Here is a 24,933-nt window from a genome sequence, read left to right as displayed (position 1 = left end):
ATTCGAAAATGCTAATGGAAAAAACGACTGGAACCATTTCCCTGTTTGACCTCCAGGTTTTATGGGTATTATGACCATTACTGTGGTACTCTATTTGCAACATGTGGAACCAGTGTGCAGTAGTATTTTCAAGGGGGGATATTTCGCTGCTACACGCGATGTTTTGTTGTTTGCCTTGAATCGGTCCGAAGTTGCAATGCAGTAAACACCTATGAACAAAAATGAAAGCGATAAGAAAAACGTTTTAAATTAGTGCTAGTCAGTTAGCTATAACATTCGCCTGTCTGTCTGAAGTTCTGTTAAAAATGCTGTCAAATCTGTGACGTATGGAAATCTGCGGAACACCACAAGATAAACATTGAGGAAGTAGCTAGCTACCTAGATTGCTAGCTAATTTGACAGCTGGGTAAGAGCTGTTAGCTGGTTATGTAGCTGCTGTTTAATTTAATATTTAATTCGTTTTAATTCGCATTTAATCATGGACCAAGCAGTCAGCGTCAATGCAGACCCATATATGCCATCTGACAGTGAGGGTAAGTCGTGTGTCACAGTGTTATGATTTGTTACACCGACCAGACAGAGATCACACTGCTGTGTGGCTGGCTAGCTAGCAGGCTATTTAGGTATTTATATTTAATTTGGTTATTTTTATTAACACCATTGCCATGTCTCTGTACTGTCTGTCTGTAGGCCATGGCTCGCGCTGGAGAAATTGGAGTGGTTTTTGGTGAGTTTAGTTTTGAGATTATGTTCTATGGTGAATGTGATGTGAAATCAGAAATAAGCCTAGCTACCAGTATTTGATTTATTTAAATGTATTTGAATCAAACCTCATGGTGGAGACTCAGTCAAGCTAGTCGTCTTGACTTCTTTCTTATGTCATTCTCATTGGCACCAAAAGTTTAAAAAGTGTTGATAGGGGACAGAATGCGGTTGGACCATCATACAGTGGGGAGAACAAGTATTTGATACACTGCCGATTTTGCAGGTTTTCCTACTTACAAAGCATGTAGAGGTCTGTAATTTTTATCATAGGTACACTTCAACTGTGAGAGACGGAATCTAAAACAAAAATCCAGAAAATCAAATTGTATGATTTTTAAGTAATTAATTTGCATTTTATTGCATGACATAAGTATTTGATACATCAGAAAAGCAGAACTTAATATTTGGTACAGAAACCTTTGTTTGCAATTACAGAGATCATACGTTTCCTGTAGGTCTTGACCAGGTTTGCACACACTGCAGCAGGGATTTTGGCCCACTCCTCCATACAGACCTTCTCCAGATCCTCCAGGTTTCGGGGCTGTCGCTAGGCAATACAGACTTTCAGCTCCCTCCAAAGATTTTCTATTGGGTTCGTTGTCATGCTGGAAGACCCAGCCACGATCCATCTTCAATGCTCTTACATGGCCCCATCCATCCTCCCCTCAATACGGTGCAGTCGTCCTGTCCCCTTTGCAGAAAAGCATCCCCAAAGAATGATGTTTCCACCTCCATGCTTCACGGTTGGGATGGTGTTCTTGGGGTTGTACTCATCCTTCTTCTTCCTCCAAACACGGCGCGTGGAGTTTAGACCAAAAAGCTCTATTTTTGTCTCATCAGACCACATTACCTTCTCCCATTCCTCCTCTGGATCATCCAGATGGTCATTGGCAAACTTCAGACAGGCCTGGACATGCGCTGGCTTGAGCAGGGGGACCTTGCGTGCGCTGCAGGATTTTAATCCATGACGGCGTAGTGTGTTAGTAATGGTTTTCTTTGAGACTGTGGTCCCAGCTCTCTTCAGGTCATTGACCAGGTCCTGTCGTGTAGTTCTGGGCTGATCCCTCACCTTCCTCATGATCATTGATGCCCCACGAGGTGAGATTTACATTTACATTGACATTTTAGTCATTTAGCAGACGCTCTTATCCAGAGCGACTTACATGAGCAATTAGGGTTAAGTGCCTTGCTCAAGGGCACATCGACAGATTTTTCACCTAGTCGGCTCAGGGATTAGAACCAGCGACCTTTCGGTTACTGCCACAATGCTCTTAACCACTAAGCTACCTGCCGCCCGTTGCATGGAGCCCCAGACCGAGGGTGATTGACCGTCATCCTGAACTTCTTCCATTTTCTAATAATTGCGCCAACAGTTGTTGCCTTCTCACCAAGCTGCTTGCCTATTGTCCTGTAGCCCATCCCAGCCTTGTGCAGGTCTACAATTTTATCCCTGATGTCCTTACACAGCTCTCTGGTCTTGGCCATTGTGGAGAGGTTGGAGTCTGTTTGATTGAGTGTGTGGACAGGTGTCTTTTATACAGGTAACGAGTTCAAACAGGTGCAGTTAATACAGGTAATGAGTGGAGAACAGGAGGGCTTCTTAAAGAAAAACTAACAGGTCTGTGAGAGCTGGAATTCTTACTGGTTGGTAGATTATCAAATACTTATGTCATGCAATAAAATGCAAATTAATTACTTAAAAATCATACAATGTGATTTTCTGGATTTTTGTTTTAGATTCCGTCTCTCACAGTTGAAGTGTACATATGATAAAAATTACAGACCTCTACATGCTTTGTAAGTAGGAAACACTGACGATTTTGCAGGTTATCAAATACTTGTTCTCCCCACTGTATAATTGGCATATATATTACTCTTACTGAATTTCCACGTGAATTTATAACAGATTTTTTCCAACATAACAAAGGTACAGGGACCTTATTGTATGGGACACTTTTAAATGACAGACAAGTTCCTTACTTTTTCCCCCTTCCACTTTCCTCTTCCATTTTTGCGGTAATGCTGCAATTATTTGGTTGTAATTTTGGGTAGAGCAGACATTTCCATATGTTTTTGTTAGCTGCATATGCGACATAAGTCCACCAGTCCTACCGATGATATCATTTACGAAGATTATACCTTTTTTTTTTACTAGGAAAACTAGGTGTTTTAATCCGCGTATGCTTACTTCGATTATGACCTTACGCCGATAAAAAGAAGCAGAGTAAGGTGTTTACATGACTAATGCCATACTCAGCCTTCTGACATAATCGGTTAATATCAAATTATTAGCGTGCATGTAAAGTACTCAATGTTATTAATGGAATAGGGCAGGCTAGCTACAGTGCCTTCAGAAAGTATTCACACAACTTGACTTTTTCCACATTTTGTTATTACTGCCTGAATTTAATTTGATTATATTTAGATTTTTTGTCACTGGCCTACACATAATACCTCAATGTCAAAGTGGAATTATGTTTTTCGAAATGTTTACAAATTAATTAAAAATGAAAAGCTGAATTGTCTTGAGTCAATAAGTATTCAACCTCTTTGTTATGGCAAGCCTAAATAAATTCAGGAGTAAACATTTGCTTAACAAGTCACATAATAAGTTGAATGGACTCACTCTGTGTGCTATAATAGTGTTTAACATTATATTTCTCAATGACTACATAATCTCTGTACCCCACACATAAAGATAATTGTAAGATTCCTCAGTTGAGCAGTGCATTTCAAACACAGATTCAACCACAAAAACCAGGGAGGTTTTCCAATGCCATGCAAAAAAGGGCTTCTATTCTTAGATGGATAAAAATTTAAAAAGCAGACATTGAATATACATTTACATTTACATTTTATATCCCTTTGAATATCCCTTTGAGCATGGTGAAGGTATTAATTACACTTTGGATGGTGGATCAATACACCCAGTCACTACAAAGATATAGGCATCCTTCCTAACTCAGTTGCCGGAGAGGAAGGAATCCACTCAGGGGTTTCACCATGAGACCAATGGTAACTTTAAAACAGTTACAGAGTATAATGGCTGTGATAGGAGAAAACTGAGGATGGATCAACAACATTGTAGTTACTCCACAATACTAACCTAATTGACAGAGTGAAAATAAGGAAGCCTGTAAAGAATACAAATATTCCTAAACATGCATTCTGTTTTCAACAAGGCACTAAAGTAATACTGCAAAAAATTTGGCAAAGCCATTAACTTTTGTCCAGAATACAAAGTGTTATGTTTGAGGCCAATCCAATACAACACATTACTGAGTACCACTCTCCATATTTTCAAGCATAGTGGTGGCTGCATCATGTTATGGGTATGCTTGTAATCATTAAGGACTGGGGAGTTTTTCAGGATCAAAAATAAAGGATTTTGCTTGGGCTTAGCTACATTCCTAACGGAAAATCTGGTTGTCTGCTTTCCACCAGACACTGGGAGATGAATTCACCTTTCAGCAGGACAATAACCTAAAACACAAGGCGAAATCTACACTGGAGTTGTTTACCCAAGATGATAGTGAATGTTCCTGAGTGGCAGAGTTACAGTTTTGACTTAGATCTGCTTGAAAATATATGGCAAGACCTGAAAATGGCTGTCTAGCAATGATCAACAACCAATTTGACAGAGCTTGAAGAATCATGGGCAAATATTGCACAATCCAGGTGTCGAAAGCTCTTAGAGACTTACCCAGAAAGACTCAGCTGTAATGGCTGCCAAAGGTGATTCTAACATGTATTGACTCAGGGGGTTGAATACTTACAGTGGGGAGAACAAGTATTTGATACACTGCCGATTTTGCAGGTTTTCCTACTTACAAAGCATGTAGAGGTCTGTAATTTTTTATCATAGGTACACGTCCACTGTGAGAGACGGAATCTAAAACAAAAATCCAGAAAATCACATCGTATGATATTTAAGTAATTAATTTGCATTTTATTGCATGACATAAGTATTTGATACATCAGAAAAGCAGAACTTAATATTTGGTACAGAAACCTTTGTTTGCAATTACAGAGATCATACGTTTCCTGTAGGTCTTGACCAGGTTTGCACACACTGCAGCAGGGATTTTGGCCCACTCCTCCATACAGACCTTCTCCAGATCCTTCAGGTTTCGGGGCTGTCGCTGGGCAATACGGACTTTCAGCTTCCTCCAAAGATTTTCTATTGGGTTCAGGTCTGGAGACTGGCTAGGCCACTCCAGGACCTTGAGATGCTTCTTACGGAGCCACTCCTTAGTTGCCCTGGCTGTGTGTTTTGGGTTGTTGTCATGCTGGAAGACCCAGCCACGACCCATCTTCAATGCTCTTACTGAGGGAAGGAGGTTGTTGGCCAAGATCTCGTGATACATGGCCGCATCCATCCTCCCCTCAATACGGTGCAGTCGTCCTGTCCCCTTTGCAGAAAAGCATCCCCAAAGAATGATGTTTCCACCTCCATGCTTCACGGTTGGGATGGTGTTCTTGCGGTTGTACTCATCCTTCTTCTTCCTCCAAACATGGCGAGTGGAGTTTAGACCAAAAAGCTCAATTTTTGTCTCATCAGACCACATGACCTTCTCCCATTCCTCCTCTGGATCATCCAGATGGTCATTGGCAAACTTCAGACAGGCCTGGACATGCGCTGGCTTGAGCAGGGGGATCTTGCGTGCGCTGCAGGATTTTAATCCATGACGGCGTAGTGTGTTACTAATGGTTTTCTTTGAGACTGTGGTCCCAGCTCTCTTCAGGTCATTGACCAGGTGCTGCCGTGTAGTTCTGGGCTGATCCCTCACCTTCCTCATGATCATTGATGCCCCATGAGGTGAGATCTTGCATGGAGCCCCAGACCGAGGGTGATTGACCGTCATCTTGAACTTCATCCATTTTCTAATAATTGCGCCAACAGTTGTTGCCTTCTCACCAAGCTGCTTGCCTATTGTCCTGTAGCCCATCCCAGCCTTGTGCAGGTCTACAATTTTATCCCTGATGTCCTTACACAGCTCTCTGGTCTTGGCCATTGTGGAGAGGTTGGAGTCTGTTTGATTGAGTGTGTGGACAGGTGTCTTTTATACAGGTAACGAGTTCAAACAGGTGCAGTTAATACAGGTAATGAGTGGAGAACAGGAGGGCTTCTTAAAGAAAAACTAACAGGTCTGTGAGAGCCATAATTCTTACTGGTTGGTAGGTGATCAAATACTTATGTCATGCAATAAAATGCAAATTAATTACTTAAAAATCATACAATTTGATTTTCTGGATTTTTGTTTTAGATTCCGTCTCTCACAGTTGAAGTGTACCTATGATAAAAATTACAGACCTCTACATGCTTTGTAAGTAGGAAAACCTGCAAAATCGGCAGTGTATCAAATACTTGTTCTCCCCACTGTATCTAATCAAGATACACAATGTATGCAAAAATATGTAGACACCCCTTCAAATTAGTGGATTCGGCTAATTCAGCCACATTGGCAGTAGAATGGCCTAACTGAAGAGCTCAGTGACTTTCAACGTGGCAATGTCATAGGATGCCACCTTTCCAACAAGTCAGTTCGTAAAATGTCTACCCTGCTAGATCTGCCCCGGTCAACTGTAAGTGCTGTTATTGTGAAGTGGAAACGTCTAGGAGCAACAACGGCTCAGCCGCGAAGTGGTAGGTCACACAAGCTCACAGAACTGGACCGCCGAGTGCTGAAGCTCGTAAAAATGTCCACGGTTGCAACAATCATTACTGAGTTCCAACTGCCTCTGGAAGCAACATCCGCACAAGAACTGTTCATCGAGAGCTTCATGAAATAGGTTTCCATGGCCGAGCAGCCTCACACAAGCCAAGATCACCATGCGCAATGCCAAGCGTCGGCTGGAGTGGTGTAAAGCTCGCCGTCATTGGACTCTGGATTGATGAATCACGCTTGACAATCTGGCAGTCCGACTGACAAATCTGGGTTTGGGGGATGCCAGGAGAATGCTACCTGCCCCAATACATAGTGCCAACTGTAAAGTTTGGTGGAGGACGAATTTACATTTTTACATTTACGTCATTTTTTTTTGGGGGGGGGGGGTAGAAGGATTACTTAAGGAGAAGATTAGTTGTGTGTCGTCAGCGTAGCAATGATAGGAGAGGCCATGTGAGGATATGACAGAGCCAAGTGACTTGGTGTATAGCGAGAATAGGAGAGGGCCTAGATCTGAGCCCTGGGGGACACCAGTGGTGAGAGCATGTGGTGCGGAGACAGCTTCTCGCCACGCCACTTGGTAGGAGCGACCGGTCAGGTAGGACGCAATCCAAGAGTGAGCCGCGCCGGAGATGTCCAGCTCGGAGAGGGTGGAGAGGAGGATCTGATGGTTCACAGTATCAGAATAATGGTCTGGGGCTGTTTTTCATGGTTCAGGCTAGGCCCCTTAGTTCCAGTGAAGAGAAATCGTAACGCTACAGCATACAATGACATTCTAGACGATTCTGTGCTTCCAACTTTGTGGCAACAGTTTGGGCAAGGCCCTTTCCTGTTTCAACGTGACAATGCCCCCGTGCGCAAAGCAAGGTCCATACAGAAATGGTTTGTCGAGATCGGTGTGGAAGATCCTGACTGGCCTGCACCGAGCCCTGACCTCAGCCCCATCGAACACCTTGGATTAATTGTAACGCCGACTGCGAGCCAGGCCTAATCGCCCAACGTCAGTGCCTGACCTCACTAATGCTCTTGTGGCTGAATGGAAGCAAGTCCCCGCAGCAATGTTCCAACATCTAGTGGAAAGCCTTCCCAGAAGAGTGGAGGCTGTTATAGCAGCAAAGGGGGGACCAACTCCATATTAATGCCCAGGATTTTTCAAATGAGATGTTCGACGAGCAGGTGTTTGCATACTTTTGGTCATGTAGTTTATATTAGTATTTTCTTTTTAATTATGTATTATTTTTTTTTACAAATGTTAGAATTTTTTTCTCACTTTGACATTACAGAATAGTTTGTGTAGATGGTTGACAAAAAAGGACAATTAAATACATTTTAATCCCACTTTGTAACACAACAAAATTTGAAGAAAGTCAAGGGTGTGAATATTTTCTGAAGGCACTGTATGTTGTAAAGACTGACTAAACCACTACTTGTAGATTCTGTCTGGCCCCAGTGATAAGTATGCGTGTAGCCACAGCAGCCGTTATGGAATGGCACGACGCGTTGATCAACAAAGAGAACTGATTGGCTGACACTGCCATTCCAAAATGCCTGCTGTGGCTTCTGCTAGCTATCATGAGGACGAAAACGTCAGTTTACTTAAAAACTAGCAGTCGTTCAATTTTCTCGGTGTAACAGTTGGGATAATGGAACAATTCGGAGTACAACGCATTTCTCATCCCTGGATTGAGGTACGTTTTCCAAGCCATATCTTGCGCCGGCTCCGCTGCGTCTTAATCTACACAGGAAGGCTGTCTGACCCTAGTGCAGCTGTAAGCAAATGGGTCGGATCTGCTGGCTACATCTTATCCTCAGTTTGCCCTACAATATCATTGCATAGCCTCAAGTGAACTTGTTATCATTCAATGGCCCACTGACACTTATCATAATCTCTGCATGCCCCCCTCCTCCTGATCCTTGTCTTCAGGTTGCTGGGGTTGTGCAATAACTTTGCGTACGTGGTGATGCTGAGTGCGGCCCATGACATCTTAAAACAACAAGGGTCTCACAACTCCACATCACCTGTAAGAATGTATTGTAGAATGCAGTATCACCATAACATTTGTAGCTATTGTTAGTGTCAAAGTACTATATTGGCAATATTCTTTCATTCTTTCTCTCTCCATTTCCTCCTTTTTCAGACCCCTGCCACAGTTGCCTTGCACGTTGAAGGTGGAAACGGTGGAAACAGAAGTAGCTACGACTGCAACCCTGTTTCTACCGCGGTGAATAGAGATGCACTGCAACTGTGAAAGTGTGTGTGTGTGATCCTGCCTGGTTAACCTCAGTGTGTGACCTTTCTGTCCCCCTCTCCAAGGCTGTGTTGTTGGCTGATATCCTTCCCACTCTCCTCATCAAGCTCTCTGCTCCATTCTTCATCCACAAACTCCCTTATGGGTAAGAGAAGGGCAGATAGTGCTTTCCCAGTTGTCTTTGAATAAGACTCAGTGATTCTTTAAAAAAAAGTAAATTAACATTGGAATAAAAAGTTGTCAATGGCCGAATCTTAGCTTTTGCTAATCATAACATAATACAGGAACAATATTATCTTGTATTACCAGTTTGCTTGAGTTTGCAAAGGTTTGACAATTTGAGCGCACATTTTGCAAAGGTTGTGTTTTTGTCCACAGTTTCCGAGTGTTGGTATGCGTTGCAACAGCGATTGCAAGCTTCCTTGTGGTGTCCTTCTCTTCTACCGTGTGGATGAGCACATTGGGTAATGTGTGTGTGTGTGTGTGTAGGCCTATGTTTGTGCATGGGGATGGCAACATTTGAAAAATGATAAGATCATTGATCACTATTTTAGTTCCTAGAACATTGCAGCTCTGACATTTCCCCTGAAACCAGACACTATCTCACTGATATAGTAACCATGGGGACACATCTATCAGCCAGTCAGCAGTTCTGTTAATAGCTGATTTAGCTGATGTGTATATTAAAGGGTAAATCCGGGATTCGAAAAAAACAACAAAGCAGCCACCTCGCCACTTGTTTTGGTACACAGCTGAGGAATGGGGCTGGAGAAATGTAAACACTCAAATTCATAGACAGATGTGAATCCATGAGATCAAAAATTATACAGTGCCTTCAGAATGTATTCATACCCCTTGGCTTTTTCCACATTTTGTTGTGTTACAGCCTGAATTCAAAATTGATTAATTCTATTTTTTCTCTCACCCATCTCCACACAATACCCCATAATGACAAAGTGAAAACATGTTTTTCGAAATGTCTGCTAATTTATTGAAAATTAAATACAGAAATATGACATTTACATAAGTATTCACACCGCTGAGCCAATATTTGTAAAATATTTTTTTTAGGGGTAGATAAGCTTTAATATTGCAGATATGTTGTGGCTTCCATCAATGTAATTGTCTGCATCATTTCCAATCCCCAGTATATATATTTTTTGTAAATATATATATATAATATAAGAATTCTTAAAAAAAAAAAATGTTCCTTTATTGTTTTCCCCTAACCCTACCACCTCTCCCCTAATTGGAGTAAACTAATGGACAACAACACTTAGTCTTCTACTTCCAGCTTATATTGTACATATTATATACATTTTACGTACACAGTATATTTTACAATAGTTATCTTTTGTTTGTTTTTAGTCCCATCCTTCAGCTACCCTCAACCCCTCCCATTTATCTATGAACACCATCCAGTTTTGATTTCTATTTGCCATATATTTTTCAACTGCGCTGTGGTGTTTCCCAAAAGTTCTGAACCTTTCTATTCTCATAGTTCCTAAAGATTGTAAATTAAAGATAAACATTTTTGCTAAGAGTATTATTATATTATTGATTGATTGACTATGACTTTTCAAATCACCCAGCAGTGCTATTTGCGGAGTTAGCTTCAGGTAAATGTTGCAATTCTTCAGCCATTCCTGAACCTACGACCAAAAACAAGCTACATATGGACAGTAGCAAAACAAAAAATCTAATGATTCTGTCTCGTTGCAGCAAAATCTGTAGAGCTGGGATGGTTGCATCATCCCCCATATACTGTGGGGAAAAAAAGTATTTAGTCAGCCACCAATTGTGCAAGTTCTCCCACTTAAAAAGATGACAGAGGCCTGTAATTTTCATCATAGGTACACGTCAACTATGACAGACAAATTGAGGGAAAAAAATCCGGAAAATCACATTGTAGGATTTTTAATGAATTTATTTGCAAATTATGGTGGAAAATAAGTATTTGGTCACCTACAAACAAGCAAGATTTCTGGCTCTCACAGACCTGTAACTTCTTCTTTAAGAGGCTCCTCTGTCCTCCACTCGTTACCTGTATTAATGGCACCTGTTTGAACTTGTTATCAGTATAAAAGACACCTGTCCACAACCTCAAACAGTCACACCCCAAACTCCACTATGGCCAAGACCAAAGAGCTGTCAAAGGACACCAGAAACAAAATTGTAGACCTGCACCAGGCTGGGAAGACTGGATCTGCAATAGGTAAGCAGCTTGGTTTGAAGAAATCAACTGTGGGAGCAATTATTAGGAAATGGAAGACATACAAGACCACTGATAATCTCCCTCGATCTGGGGCTCCCGTGGGGTCAAAATGATCACAAGAACGGTGAGCAAAAATCCCAGAACCACACGGGGGGACCTAGTGAATGACCTGCAGAGAGCTGGGACCAAAGTAACAAAGCCTACCATCAGTAACACACTACGCCGCCAGGGACTCAAATCCTGTGTCCCCCTGCTTAAGCCAGTACATGTCCAGGCCCGTCTGAAGTTTGCTAGAGTGCATTTGGATGATCCAGAAGAGGATTGGGAGAATGTCATATGGTCAGATGAAACCAAAATAGAACTTTTTGGTAAAAACTCAACTCGTCGTGTTTGGAGGACAAAGAATGCTGAGTTGCATCCAAAGAACACCATACCTACTGTGAAGCATGGGGGTGGAAACATCATGCTTTGGGGCTGTTTTTCTGCAAAGGGACCAGGACGACTGATCCGTGTAAAGGAAAGAATGAATGGGGCCATGTATCGTGAGATTTTGAGTGAAAACCTCCTTCCATCAGCAAGGGCATTGAAGATGAAACGTGGCTGGGTCTTTCAGCATGACAATGATCCCAAACACACCGCCCGGGCAACGAAGGAGTGGCTTCGTAAGATGCATTCAAGGTCCTGGAGTGGCCTAGCCAGTCTCCAGATCTCAACCCCATAGAAAATCTTTGGAGGGAGTTGAAAGTCTGTGTTGCCCAGCGACAGCCCCAAAACATCACTGCTCTAGAGGAGATCTGCATGGAGGAATGGGCCATGAGTGTGTGAAAACCTTGTGAAGACTTACAGAAAATATTTGACCTGTGTCATTGCCAACAAAGGGTATATAACAAAGTATTGAGAAACTTTTGTTATTGACCAAATACTTATTTTCCACCATCATTTGCAAATAAATTCATAAAAAATCCTACAATGTGATTTTCTGGAAAAAAAAATCTCATTTTGTATGTCATAGTTGACGTGTACCTATGATGAAAATTACAGGCCTCTCTCATCTTTTTAAGTGGGAGAACTTGCACAATTGGTGGCTGACTAAATACTTTTTTCCCCCACTGTATATAACATTCTTTGGTTACTACATGATTCCATATGTGTTATTTCATAGTTTTGATGTCTTCACTATTATTCTACAATGTCGAAAATAGTAAAAATAAAGAAAAACCCTTGAATGAGTAGGTGTGTCCAAACTTTTTACTGGTACTGTATATTTGCAAGAATTTCAAAAAACCTGTTTTTGCTTTGTCATTATGGGGTATTGTGTGTAGATTGATGAGGGGAAAAAACAATTTAATCAATTTTAGAATAAGGCTGTAACAAAATGTGGAAAAAGTTAAGGGGTCTGAATACTTTCCGAATGCACTGTATATCGTTTTGAAAAGAATGTACCAATCCCAGATAGACCCTTTAAACTCACAAGAAAGTAAAGTCGGGACTTACAGTGCCTTCAGAAAGTATTCACATCCCTTGACTTTTTCCATTTTGTTGTGTTGCAGCCTGAATGTAAAATGGATGAAATTGAGATTTTTTGTCACTGGCCTACAAACAATACACCATAATGTCAAAGTGGAATTATGTTTTTTGAAAGTCTTATAAATTAATAACAAATTAAAATCTGAAATGTCTTGAGTCAATAAGTATTCAACCCCTTTGTTATGGCAAGCCTAATTAAGTTCAGGAGTAAACATTTGCTTAATAAGTTGCATTGACTCACTGTGTGCAATAATAGTATTTAACATGATGTTTTAATGACTATCTCATCTCTGTACCCCGCACGTACAGATAATTGTACGATCCCTCAGTCAAGCAGTGCATTTCAAACACTGATTCAAACACAAAGACCTGGGAGGTTTTCCAAAGCCTCGCAAAGAAGAGCACCTATCGGTAGATGAGTAAAAATAAATAAAAGCAGACATTGAATATCCCTTTGAGCATGGTGAAGTTATTCATTACACTTCGGATGGTGTATCAATACACCCAGTCACTACAAAGATACAGACAACCTTCCTAACTCAGTTGCTGGAGAATACGGAAACCACTCAGGGATTTCACCATGAGGCCAATGGTGACTTTAAAACAGAGTTTAATGGCTGTGATAGGAGAAAACTGAGGATGGATCAACAACATTGTAGTTACTCCACAATACTAACCTAATTGACAGAGTGAAAATAAGGAAGCCTGTACAGAATACAAATATTCCAAAACATGCATCCAGTTTGCAACAAGGCACTAAAGTAATACTGCAAAAAAATTGGCTAAGCAATTACATGTTTGTCCTAAATACAAAGTATTATGTTTGGGGCAAATCCATTACAACACATTACGGAGTACCTCTTTCCATATTTTATAGTGTTGGCTGCATCATGCTATGGGTATGCTTGTAATCGTTAAGGACTGGGCAGTTCTTTAGGATAAAAAATAAACTGAATGGAGCTGAGCACAGGCAAAATCCTAGAGGAAAATGAAATTATGTATTTCATTTTCAATAAATTAGCAAACATTTCTAAAAACATGTTTTCAGTTTGTAATTATTGTGTATTGTGTGTAAATGGGTGAGATAAAAAAATCAATTGAATCCATTTTGAATTCAGGCTGTAACACAACAAAAGGTGGCATTATTCAAGGGGTATGAATACTTTTTACATTTACGTCATTTAGCAGACGCTCTTATCCAGAGCGACTTACAAATTGGTTAATTCACCTTATGATAGCCAGTGGGACAACCACTTTACAATTTTCCTTTTTTTTTTTTTTTTTTTTTTGGGGGGGGGGGTAAGGGGGGTAGAAGGATTACTTTATCCTATCCCAGGTATTCCTTAAAGAGGTTTCATAAGGCACTGTATTACAATTGTTTCACCCTTACTGTAAATGCTGTGTGAAGGTATTTTAACCATTCATTTATGAAGCTCTATTATTATTATTATGTGCATTTATATTAGAGTACATATTTGCATCCATATTAAAGTACTGTGTATCTGTCTAGGTGTGATCTTTGCCAGTGTGAGCTCTGGACTGGGAGAGCTCTCCTTCCTCTCTCTCACTGTCTTCTTTAGCAGGTAGACTATCTCTGTTTACTTTGCAGGTCAGATTTACTAACAGTTCAGTAAGTTGTTTACTTTGCATCTCGTTTTGAACATGAAAGGTATTCTCACTCAACCTCCCTCATAGTTTTTTTCCCCATGTCTCTCTTTCTATCTCAGAGATGTGTTGGGGGGCTGGGGCTCGGGCACCGGTGGAGCAGGTGTGGCTGGGGCTCTGCTGTACTCTGCTCTCACGCAGGCTGGCCTCTCGCCCAGGGATACGCTGCTCATCATGCTGGTCGTCCCCGTTGCCATGGTGATCAGGTCAGTCCCAGGGGTGAAAGTAAGGTGGTCTGGTACAGCGTCCATGCAAAAAATAAATAGTGTGGGTACGCTGTACTGGTATGAGCCTATCACAATAATTAAAGCAAAATGTAAGTTAGTCTGTAGGCTATTACACCACTATTTATCATTACCGCAAGTTAGAGGCATGAAAAATTAGCAAATGGACTTGAAAATGGGTGGTATAGCCTACGCTCCAAACTGATGTAGTTCCACGAGAACACTGACATTTTGCCAAGGCAAAGATGAGTGGCCGAGACGCGCGCGGACACAGTGGGTGCATAAAGTCTGGCCGAATGACAATCGCCAAATGTCATCACACTTTTTGGTGTTTTGTGTAACCGATGTCTCTTTCCATTCACCTCTGTTTGGAGGCTGGAAATATTTTGTGAGTGGATGAACGTGCGTGGGTAGCCTAGTAAAGGCTTTGAAGTGATTGTTTGACAAGCGCATGCACACATAGGAGGTCCCATACCGGGAATAAATTAATTATATATTGAAAAAATCTATAAACGCAACATGTGTTGGTCTCATGTTTCATGAGCTGAAATAAAAGATCCCAGAAATGTACCATATGCACAAAAAGCTTATTTCTCTCAAATGTTGTGCACAAATTTGTTCACATCCCTGTTCGTGAGCATTTCTCATTTGCCAAGATAATCCATACACCTGGCAGGTGTCGCATATGAAGAAGCTGATTAAACAGCATGATCATTACACAGGTGCACCTTGTGCTGGGGACTATAAAAGGCCACTCTAAAATGTGCAGTTTTGTCACACAACACAATGCCACAGATGTCTCAAGATTTGATGGAGCATGCAATTCGTATGCTGACTGCAGGAATGTCCAACAGAGCTGTTGCCAGAGAATTGAATGTGCATTTCTCTACCATAAGCCACCTCCAACGTTGATTTTGAGAATTTGGCAGTACGTCCAACCAGCCTCACAACCGCCGACCACGTGTAACCATGCCATTCCAGGACGTCCACATCCGGCTTCTTCACCTGCGGGATCGTCTGAGACCAGCCACCCGGACAGCTGATGAAACTCAGGAGTATTTCTGTCTGTTATAAAGCCCTTTTGTGGGGAAAAACACATTGGGTGGGCCTGGCTCCCAAGTGGGTGGGCCTATGTCCTCCCAGGCCCACCTATGGCTGCGCCCCTGCCCAGTCATGTGAAATCCATAGATTAGTGCCTAATTTCCTTATATGAACTGTAACTCAGTAAAATTGTTGAAATGGTTGCATGTTGCGTTTATTTTTGTTCTGTATACTTTCACCCCTGGTCAGTCCCATAAACGATGTTGATGTGATGTAAAGTTAACAATGTGTCGTTGTTAGGTGATAGTGGGAAAGGATCAGTCTCTTCTTTTCTGTCTGTTTCTCTGACCCCTTCACCCCCTTTTTGTGTCTCTCTTCCTTTCTCCCGCTTTCCCATTCTTTCACCTCAGCTATTTTTTCCTGCTAGTTTTCCCCCCATCTTTCCCACAGTGGAAATGCAGGGAGGCGGAGTCTGTGAGGGGCGGTGACTCACAGAGCAGGCGGCCCCTATTGGATGGCTCTGATGAAGAGGAGGAGGAGGAGCGGGAGAAAGGTGCTGAAGGTGTGTTTATCGTGTCAACATGTGGTAAGGTAAAGAATTTTGAGGAAAGTGATATGTGGTAATATGGACGTTTGACATAAGATTTTTAAGTAGTGAAATATTACATTGTAATTGTTAAAGATTTTGTAGGACATTGATTAACCAAACAGCCCATGTTCTCTTCCTTCTGAATATAACAGAAGACAAGGTCACTGGACCACTGACACTTATTGAGAAGCTACACGTCATTAAAGTGAGTTTGTGAAGTCTTTAAAGTCATAGGCTTTTAGAAAAGTTGGTCTGTACCATTTTCAGAGTAAAAAGTTATACTCTCTCAGTTGGCCCAGGCCAGGGTAAACCAGGCCAAAATCTCATAAATATCCTTATTTCCCAGTCATGATTTTCGATACACACTCAAATCCCCTAAGCGAAATATACAGAACAGCTTTACTTTAATTTCATTTTCACATATGCAAAGTAATGTGGCTAACCCTGGCCTAGTAAGTTTTACTCAGTCTTGATGTGCACCAGTACAATATGTATTATTGCCAATCTGCTAATATTAATTCTCCCTCCTCCCCTCAGGGTCTGCTGAGGTTCGTGGTTCCGTTAGGAGTGGTCTACTTCGCGGAGTACTTCATCAACCAGGGCCTGGTGAGTGGGCGTCTGTCGCCCCCTGGCAGCTGATTGTGTCACTGCAACTAGTTGATATTCTCACCATCACTTCCATTCTCATTGTATAGTATGGATGGCCCCCAACTTGTATGGATGACCCCCTACTTCTTGTTGTAGTAGAACTCATTTCCTAATTGTTCAACTTCCTTTGCAGTTGGAACTCCTGTATTTCCCAAAGTTCAATCTCTCCCATGCAGAGCAGTATCGCTGGTCAGTAACATTCAGAATACTTAAATAGTGCCATATAAAGATCGATATTTCTCATTAGGAATGGTATGATTAAGTGGTGTAAAGCTATTAACTCACAATCTTCCCATCTGTATGTATTCAGGTACCAGACACTGTACCAGGTAGGGGTGTTGGTCTCGCGATCCTCTCTCTGCTGTGTGAAGATCAGTAGAATCTGGGCTCTCTCTCTGCTGCAGGTGAGTGAACAATGGATGAGATATATCAGCTGGTCCCAATTCACTCCCTACCCTTTGATGTTTGTGGAACAGAAGGGTTTGGAGGATGGATATAATCATGGTAGTGGTGGATAGGGCTGTGGCGGTCATGAAATGTTGTTAGCCGGTAACTGTCATGCAAATAACTGCAGGTCTCATGGTAATAGACATTTTAAATAACATAAAAACGTTTAGCATCTCCTGTCTTCCACACATAGCATACAAGCCACTGATGCGGACCTTTTGGAACATCTACATTTAAAAAGTCTAATAAATCCATTTAATATAGCCTACACCATCACAATAAATTCATTCTTTATTTTAGACCGGTCTAAAGAAATATTATGATATGAAGAAAATGTAGCCTATACCGAAGAACATAATAGCATATTCTGAGTCATCCTTATGTTAGGCCCTGATCTGGCTATTCCATATGGCTGTGGGCTACACTAATTCATTTAGTAGACAAGATTTTCTTAGAATTCCATGGCGTTATTTAATATTATTTTATAGTAAGAAGAATATAATTGAAAATAGCTGGATAAAATAGAAAGGATATTTAGATTTCCGAGGGAGTGCGCACATACGGCTTATTCTGTGTTGATTGGTTAACAAAGTGATAATTTGAAACAGGTCCTCCTACAGTGAGGGAAAAAAGTATTTGATCCCCTGCTGATTTTGTACGTTTGCCCACTGACAAAGAAATGATCAGTCTATAATTTTAATGGTAGGTTTATTTGAACAGTGAGAGACAGAATAACAACAAAAGAAACCAGAAAAACGCATGTCAAAAATGTTATAAATTGATTTGCATTTTAATGAGGGAAATAAGTATTTGACCCCTCTGCAAAACATGTCTTAGTACTTGGTGGCAAAACCCTTGTTGGCAATCACAGAGGTCAGACGTTTCTTGTAGTTGGCCACCAGGTTTGCACACATCTCAGGAGGGATTTTGTTCCACTCCTCTTTGCAGATCTTCTCCAAGTCATTAAGGTTTCGAGGCTGACGTTTGGCAACTCGAACCTTCAGCTCCCTCCACAGATTTTCTATGGGATTAAGGTCTGGAGACTGGCTAGGCCACTCCAGGACCTTAATGTGCTTCTTCTTGAGCCCCTCCTTTGTTGCCTTGGCCATGTGTTTTGGGTCATTGTCATGCTGGAATACATTTACATTTACGTCATTTAGCAGACGCTCTTATCCAGAGCGACTTACAAATTGGTGCATTCACCTTATAGCCAGTGGGATAACCACTTTACAATATGTTATTTATTTTTATTTTTTGGGGGTGGGTTGGGTAAGGGGGGGTAGGAGGATTACTTTATCCTATCCCAGGTATTCCTTAAAGAGGTGGGGTTTCAAGTGTCTCCGGAAGGTGTTGAGTGACTCCGCTGTCCTGGTGTCGTGAGGGAGCTTGTTCCACCATTGGGGTGCCAGAGCAGCGAACAGTTTTGACTGGGCTGAGCGGGAACTGTGCTTCCGCAGAGGTAGGGGGGCCAGCAGGCCAGAGGTGGATGAACGCAATGCCCTCGTTTGGGTGTAGGGACTGATCAGAGCCTGAAGGTACGGAGGTGCCGTTCCCCTCACAGCTCCGTAGGCAAGCACCATGGTCTGGTAGCAGATGCGAGCTTCAACTGGAAGCCAGTGGAGTGTGCGGAGGAGCGGGGTGACGTGAGAGAACTTGGGAAGGTTGAACACCAGACGGGCTGCGGCATTCTGGATGAGTTGTAGGGGTTTAATGGCACAGGCAGGGAGCCCAGCCAACAGCGAGTTGCAGTAATCCAGACGGGAGATGACAAGTGCCTGGATTAGGACCTGTGCCGATTCCTGTGGAAGGCAGGGTCGTACTCTCCGAATGTTGTAGATTGTAGTGCATGAACCTACAGGATCGGGTCACCGCCTTGATGTTAGCGGAGAACGACAGGGTGTTGTCCAGGGTCACGCCAAGGCTCTTCGCACTCTGGGAGGAGGACACAACAGAGTTGTCAACCGTGATGGCGAGATCATGGAACGGGCAGTCCTTCCCGGGGAGGAAGAGCAGCTCCGTCTTGCCGAGGTTCAGCTTGAGGTGGTGATCCGTCATCCATACTGATATGTCTGCCAGACATGCATATATGCGATTCGCCACCTGGTTATCAGAAGGGGGAAAGGAGAAGATTAGTTGTGTGTCGTCTGCGTAGCAATGATAGGAGAGGCCATGTGAGGATATGACAGAGCCAAGTGACTTGGTGTATAGCGAGAATAGGAGAGGGCCTAGAACTGAGCCCTGGGGAACACCAGTGGTGAGAGCACGTGGTGCGGAGACAGATTCTCGCCACGCCACTTGGTAGGAGCGACCGGTCAGGTAGGACGCAATCCAAGAGTGAGCCACGCCGGAGATGCCCAGCTCGGCGAGGAGGATCTGATGGTTCACAGTATCAAAGGCAGCAGACAGGGACAAGAGCAGAGGAGAGAGAGTTAGCTTTAGCAGTGCAGAGAGCCTCCGTGACACAGAGAAGAGCAGTCTCAGTTGAATGACCGGTCTTGAAACCTGACTGGTTTGGATCAAGAAGGTCATTCTGAGAGAGATAGCAAGAGAGTTGGCTAAAGACGGCACTCTCTAGAGTTTTGGAGAGAAAAGAAAGAAGGGATACTGGTCTGTAGTTGTTGACATCAGAGGGATCGAGTGTTGGTTTTTTGAGAAGGCGTGCAACTCTCGCTCTCTTGAAGACGGAAGGGACATAGCCAGCGGTCAAGGATGAGTTGATGAGCGAGGTGAGGTAAGGGAGAAGGTCACCAGAGATGGTCTGGAGAAGAGAGGAGGGAATAGGGTCAAATGGGCAGGTTGTTGGGCGGCCGGCCGTCACAAGTCGCAAGATTTTATCTGGAGAGAGAGGGGAGAAAGAAGTCAAAGCATAGGGTAGGGCAGTGTGAGCAGGACCAGCAGTGTCAGTGTCAATACCCATCCATGACCCATTTTCAATGCCCTGGCTGAGGGAAGGAGGTTCTCACCCAAGATTTGACGGTACATGGCCCCGTCCATCGTCCCTTTGATGCGGTGAAGTTGTCCTGTCCCCTTAGCAGAAAAACACCCCCAAAGCATATTTCCACCTCCATGTTTGACGGTGGGGATGGTGTTCTTGGGGGTCGTAGGCAGCATTCCTCCTCCTCCAAACACGGCGAGTTGAGTTGATGCCAAAGAGCTCGATTTTGGTCTCATCTGACCACAACACTTTCACCCAGTTCTCCTCTGAATCATTCAGATGTTTACTGGCAAACTTCAGACGGCCCTGTATATGTGCTTTCTTGAGCAGGGGGACCTTGCGGGCGCTGCAGGATTTCAGTCCTTCACTGCGTAGTGTGTTACCAATTGTTTTCTTGGTGACTATGGTCCCAGCTGCCTTGAGATCATTGACAAGATCCTCCCGTGTAGTTCTGGGCTGATTCCTCACCGTTCTCATGATCATTGCAACTCCACGAGGTGAGATCTTGCATGGAGCCCCAGGCCAAGGGAGATTGACAGTTATTTTGTGTTTCTTCCATTTGCGAATAATTGCACCAACTGTTGTCACCTTCTCACCAAGCTGCTTGGCGATGGTCTTGTAGCCCATTCCAGCCTTGTGTAGGTCTACAATCTTGTCCCTGACATCCTTGGAGAGCTCTTTGGTCTTGGCCATGGTGGAGAGTTTGGAATCTGATTGATTGATTGCTTCTGTGGACAGGTGTCTTTTTATACAGGTAACAAACAGAGATTAGGAGCACTCCCTTTAAGAGTGTACTCCTAATCTCAGCTCGTTACCTGTATAAAAGACACCTGGGAGCCAGAAATCTTTCTGATTGAGAAGGGGTCAAATACCTATTTCCCTCATTAAAATCAATTTTTAACATTTTTGACATGCGTTTTTCTGGATTTTTTTGTTGTTATTCTGTCTCTCACTGTTCAAATAAACCTACCATTAAAATTATAGACTGATCATTTCTTTGTCAGTGGGCAAACGTACAAAATCAGCAGGGGATCAAATACTTTTTCCCCTCACTGTATACTTTCTGAAAGGACTGTATCTTGGGCTTTATTAATTGTTTATTTGTATGTGTTTGGCTTTAGCTGAGATTGTTCTTTACAGAGTCAAGTATATTTTGTCGAGGCCTCAATTGTTCCTTGACTAGCACCATTCATTCTCGCTGTTGATAATTATAATGTTATAACTTCTAATAGTAAATGTATCCAGTGGCGATTTGGGAGAGAGTGAGGGGATTGCCATCTAAGATCCAACATATTTTTTGCGGCAGTGCAGCCTGCCAGCAGTAATCGTCTCTGATTGATTGAGAGATTCAAGGAGCTATCATCGTTAAGTAACATAATAGATGCAAAGCCCTAGAAGCATTTACAAGCAGGGCTCTCCCACATCATATGGAGGAATGTGCCTACCTGATTTAGGGGACACAGTGAACAGTTGGGAGTTGGGGCCAATTTCATCGTAAAACGTTTCCTTGGTGTTAAATACAGTCTGTGAACAGTCTTAAAATGTATAAATTGGTGGTTCAGATTACAGGATGCCAAAGTCATATTTCTCCATATTCTGTTCCATTTAAAGGGTTGTTCCAAATCAATTAGATCTGTGGACCATACATTTTTTCATGGCTAGCTCAGAATATGAGCTTTCCAAAAGTTGTTTCTATATTATAGAGATCAGTCCTTTTGGGAGCCCAGATAATTTATTTATAAATTCCGGCATTGGATGGTTCGGTAGTTGGGTTTCCCAATTTAGGATGGGACGAAATACTAGTGCCTGGAAATACAATTTCAAGTCTGGTACGGATAGTCCTCCTACGTCTTTCCCTCTTTGCAAGTTTATTTTATTTTATCCGGGCTCGCTTACCCTGCCATATATATTTTGAAACCGCACTATGGATTTTATCCCAATAGCCAGAAGGGGAAGCATTGGACTACAGAAATTCAGCCGTGGCAATATATTAATTTTGACAATAGATATTCTGCCGTTTAAAGCAACTGGGATATCTCCCCCACCATCCCCACCACTACCTCTGTACCCTTATTCATAAAGCGTCTCAGTGTAGGCGTGCTGATCTAGGATCTGTCGGTGTCATTTTTTTGTATCCTAGATCACTCCTACTCTAAGATGCTTTATGAATTGGTCTGTCTCACCTCAGTGTGTGAACGCGGTGTTGCTCTGTCTCCCTCAGTGTGTGAACGCGGTGTTGCTCTGTCTCCCTCAGTGTGTGAACGCGGTGTTGCTGTTCTTGTCGGTGTACTACCAGTTACTGCCCAGTGCGTGGCTGGTGTTTGTGATAGTCATCTACGAGGGGCTGCTGGGAGGAGCTGCATACGTCAACACATTCTACTTCATCAGCAAGGAGGTCAGTCACCAGTATGTGTGTGTGTGTTTGTCAATATATAACATTAGCTAGAGGGTCAGCCAATGGACATGTTTGTGTGTGTGTTTGCATGCCACCCCCCTGACCTTTCCCCTCTCTCCGTGCAGACTGGAGACAGACAGAGGGAGTTTGCCATGGCAACAGCCAGTGTAGGAGACAGTCTGGGCATCGCCATCTCCGGCCTCATAGCTTTCCCAGTCCACAGATACTTCTGCTCACTGTGAGAGATAGTAGAGCAAGAAAGACTGGTGGGAAGTGCAAAATAGGTAGTATTTCTCATTGGACATCTGAAGAAGAGTGGATGGAAATTGCTGATAATTATTGTGTTAATTTTTCGGTTAAATTAGACTCCTGGCAGAGGTCTGTTCAGACACATATCTTCCTGCACCTTAGCAACCTTGTTGGGCGTGTGGTAGATTCCTCCATTTACTTATAAATCAAATTGTTATGACTGGTACTTTCTGGTACAAGTTTCATATCACTTCAAAATAGTTGATAACTGTCACTAGCCAACTGTAACTGTAAATACAAATCTGCAATCACAATGTTTTTTAAATATATATTTTACTACATTCCAACATCTAGTATACTGCTGAAATCTACAGCCACTAACTTTGTGTCTTTGCTGCTATTGTTGGGTTGTTAATTACTGTTATAAAATGGTGAATGCTCTAACTTAACTCTACTAACAGTGTTTACATGTGGTGGGCTTTTATGATCAATGTTGTATTTTATTGTAACTTTTGAAAACGGACCTTAGATTCTACAAGTGATTAAAGATTTGATTTTGATTCAAATGTGGTTTATTGTTTCTTCTCTGTAGGAATACTTTGTTTTGAAATAAGATCAATTGCATCATTAAAGCTAGAATTCTTAGTTGCTACATCCATTTTTTAAAACTTTTAAATTAATTATATATACCCATTGATTCTTGAACAATATAACTTAGAAATGCCACATGAGCGTAGTTCAACTGTCGTACCCCATCAGAACCCAAAATAAAGGCTTGTTTTACTCCAATGTTTGAAAACAATGTAAATGTAAACAACCATTGAATAGCCTGAAAACATGGTTAAAACTATCATTTTGATATCATGGATGGTCGGGCCTTGCATCCATAGCACTGTCTATAAATTTGAGCGTGGTTACATTTCTCCAGGCCGCTTTGTTATTGTTTCAATTAAGGAATGTAGCTTTAAACACAACAGACAAAATGTGGATCGGTGTGCACTCAGGTTCGCAAATTACGTTGAGGTGCTAAAGTACTCTCAGACAGAAAACTATTGGAACCCAAACAGATATATATCCCAGGCTATGTCATTTGCGCGCCCGCGTTTCCCCTCCCGTTTCATGACTGTGAAATGTGCATCCCCGACAGAGGAAGTTGCCTGGTTCCCAAACTGGGTCTACACTCAAATCTACACCCAAATGGGTTTTGCCTTCGTAACTGGTTAGTTTTATGTTGAGATGCTTTCATACTGTCATATTTTCGCTTAAATATTTGTATAATATTTTCTAGGTCTGACATGATGTCCCCGTCAATCACCGATGATAGGAACGCTCAGTTGACTACTCATCTTGAAAAGTAAATCGCTTTTTTAGGATGATGTCTCCATCATATTTGTCCCACTATATTGGGGCTAGTCAATATAGGTTTAAAACCTTTTAACATAAATGTTCACGTTTCAGCCTGGAGAAAAGGTTGAAGGCCATGGAGAAGAGAAACCGGATTGTACGCTGGTCTCTTCAACACTGTGCAGCAATTTTGGAAAGTATGCAGACTAAGAAGACTCACTGTTGTGGCCCTCGCTCTTTCTATTGTGGCCCTTGCTTCTCTTGGACAGTGTGAGGCCGAGCCAACACGCTTTCACCTGGGTGCCTCTGTGCTGCTCTGAAATAAAATGCAGAACATATTAAAGCTCCAGCAAGCATTTTCAATGTTGGCTGGTGATGGCTCGGTCAGCACAGATGTAGAGGAGGACAGTGATTCGGAGGACAGTGATTCAGAAGACGAAAGTGGTTGAGGAATGAGTGTCTGTCTGTGTGTGCGCGTGAGTTCCATAGGGACAAACTATACACTGAGTATTCCAAACATTAGGAACACCTTCCTAATATTGAGTTGCACCCCCCTCCCCCCCATTTGCCCTCAGAACAGCCTCAATTGTCAGGGCATGGACTCTACAATGTGTCGAAAGCGTTCCACAGGGATGCTGACCCATGTTGTGTCAAGTTGGCTGGTTGTCCTTTGGGTGGTGGAGCATTCTTGATACACGTGAAACTGTTGAGTGTGAAAAACCCAGCAGCGTTGCCGTTCTTTACACAAAATGGTGCGCCTGGCACCTACTAACATACCCCGTTCAAAGGCACTTAAATATTTGTCTTGCCCATTCACCCTCTGAATGGCACACATACACAATCCATGTCTCAAGGCTAAGAAATCCTTCTTTAACCGGTCTCCTCCCCTTCATCTACACTGATTGAAGTGGATTTAACAAGTGACATCAATAAGGGATCATAGCTTTCACCTGGATTCTCCTGGTCAGTCT

At 42.4% G+C, this 24,933-nt stretch overlaps 1 protein-coding gene across 2 annotated transcripts; it reads left to right on the top strand.

The window, feature by feature from the left end:
- The first annotated feature begins 122 nt into the window (after positions 1–122).
- cln3 (CLN3 lysosomal/endosomal transmembrane protein, battenin) lies at positions 123–23,178 on the top strand. Of its 2 annotated transcripts, none has more exons than XM_041862706.2 (15): positions 123–533; positions 691–727; positions 8,359–8,455; positions 8,573–8,656; positions 8,749–8,828; positions 9,062–9,147; positions 13,936–14,008; positions 14,153–14,296; positions 15,766–15,941; positions 16,097–16,149; positions 16,482–16,550; positions 16,726–16,781; positions 16,903–16,996; positions 22,229–22,369; positions 22,495–23,178. In XM_041862706.2, the coding sequence occupies exons 1-15, from the start codon at positions 479–481 to the stop codon at positions 22,609–22,611; spliced, it is 1,362 nt and encodes a 453-aa protein (XP_041718640.1). In that variant the 5' UTR covers positions 123–478; the 3' UTR covers positions 22,612–23,178. The 2 variants fall into 2 exon arrangements, with proteins under 2 accessions (XP_041718640.1, XP_041718641.1); XM_041862707.2 differs by having other exon boundaries at positions 124–533; positions 15,766–15,917.
- The last annotated feature ends 1,755 nt before the right edge of the window (positions 23,179–24,933 follow it).

Source organism: Coregonus clupeaformis, chromosome 35, assembly GCF_020615455.1.
Source record: "Coregonus clupeaformis isolate EN_2021a chromosome 35, ASM2061545v1, whole genome shotgun sequence".
In the NCBI taxonomy this organism is placed as follows: Eukaryota; Metazoa; Chordata; class Actinopteri; order Salmoniformes; family Salmonidae; genus Coregonus; species Coregonus clupeaformis.
This window is presented reverse-complemented; position numbering and strand designations above follow the sequence as displayed.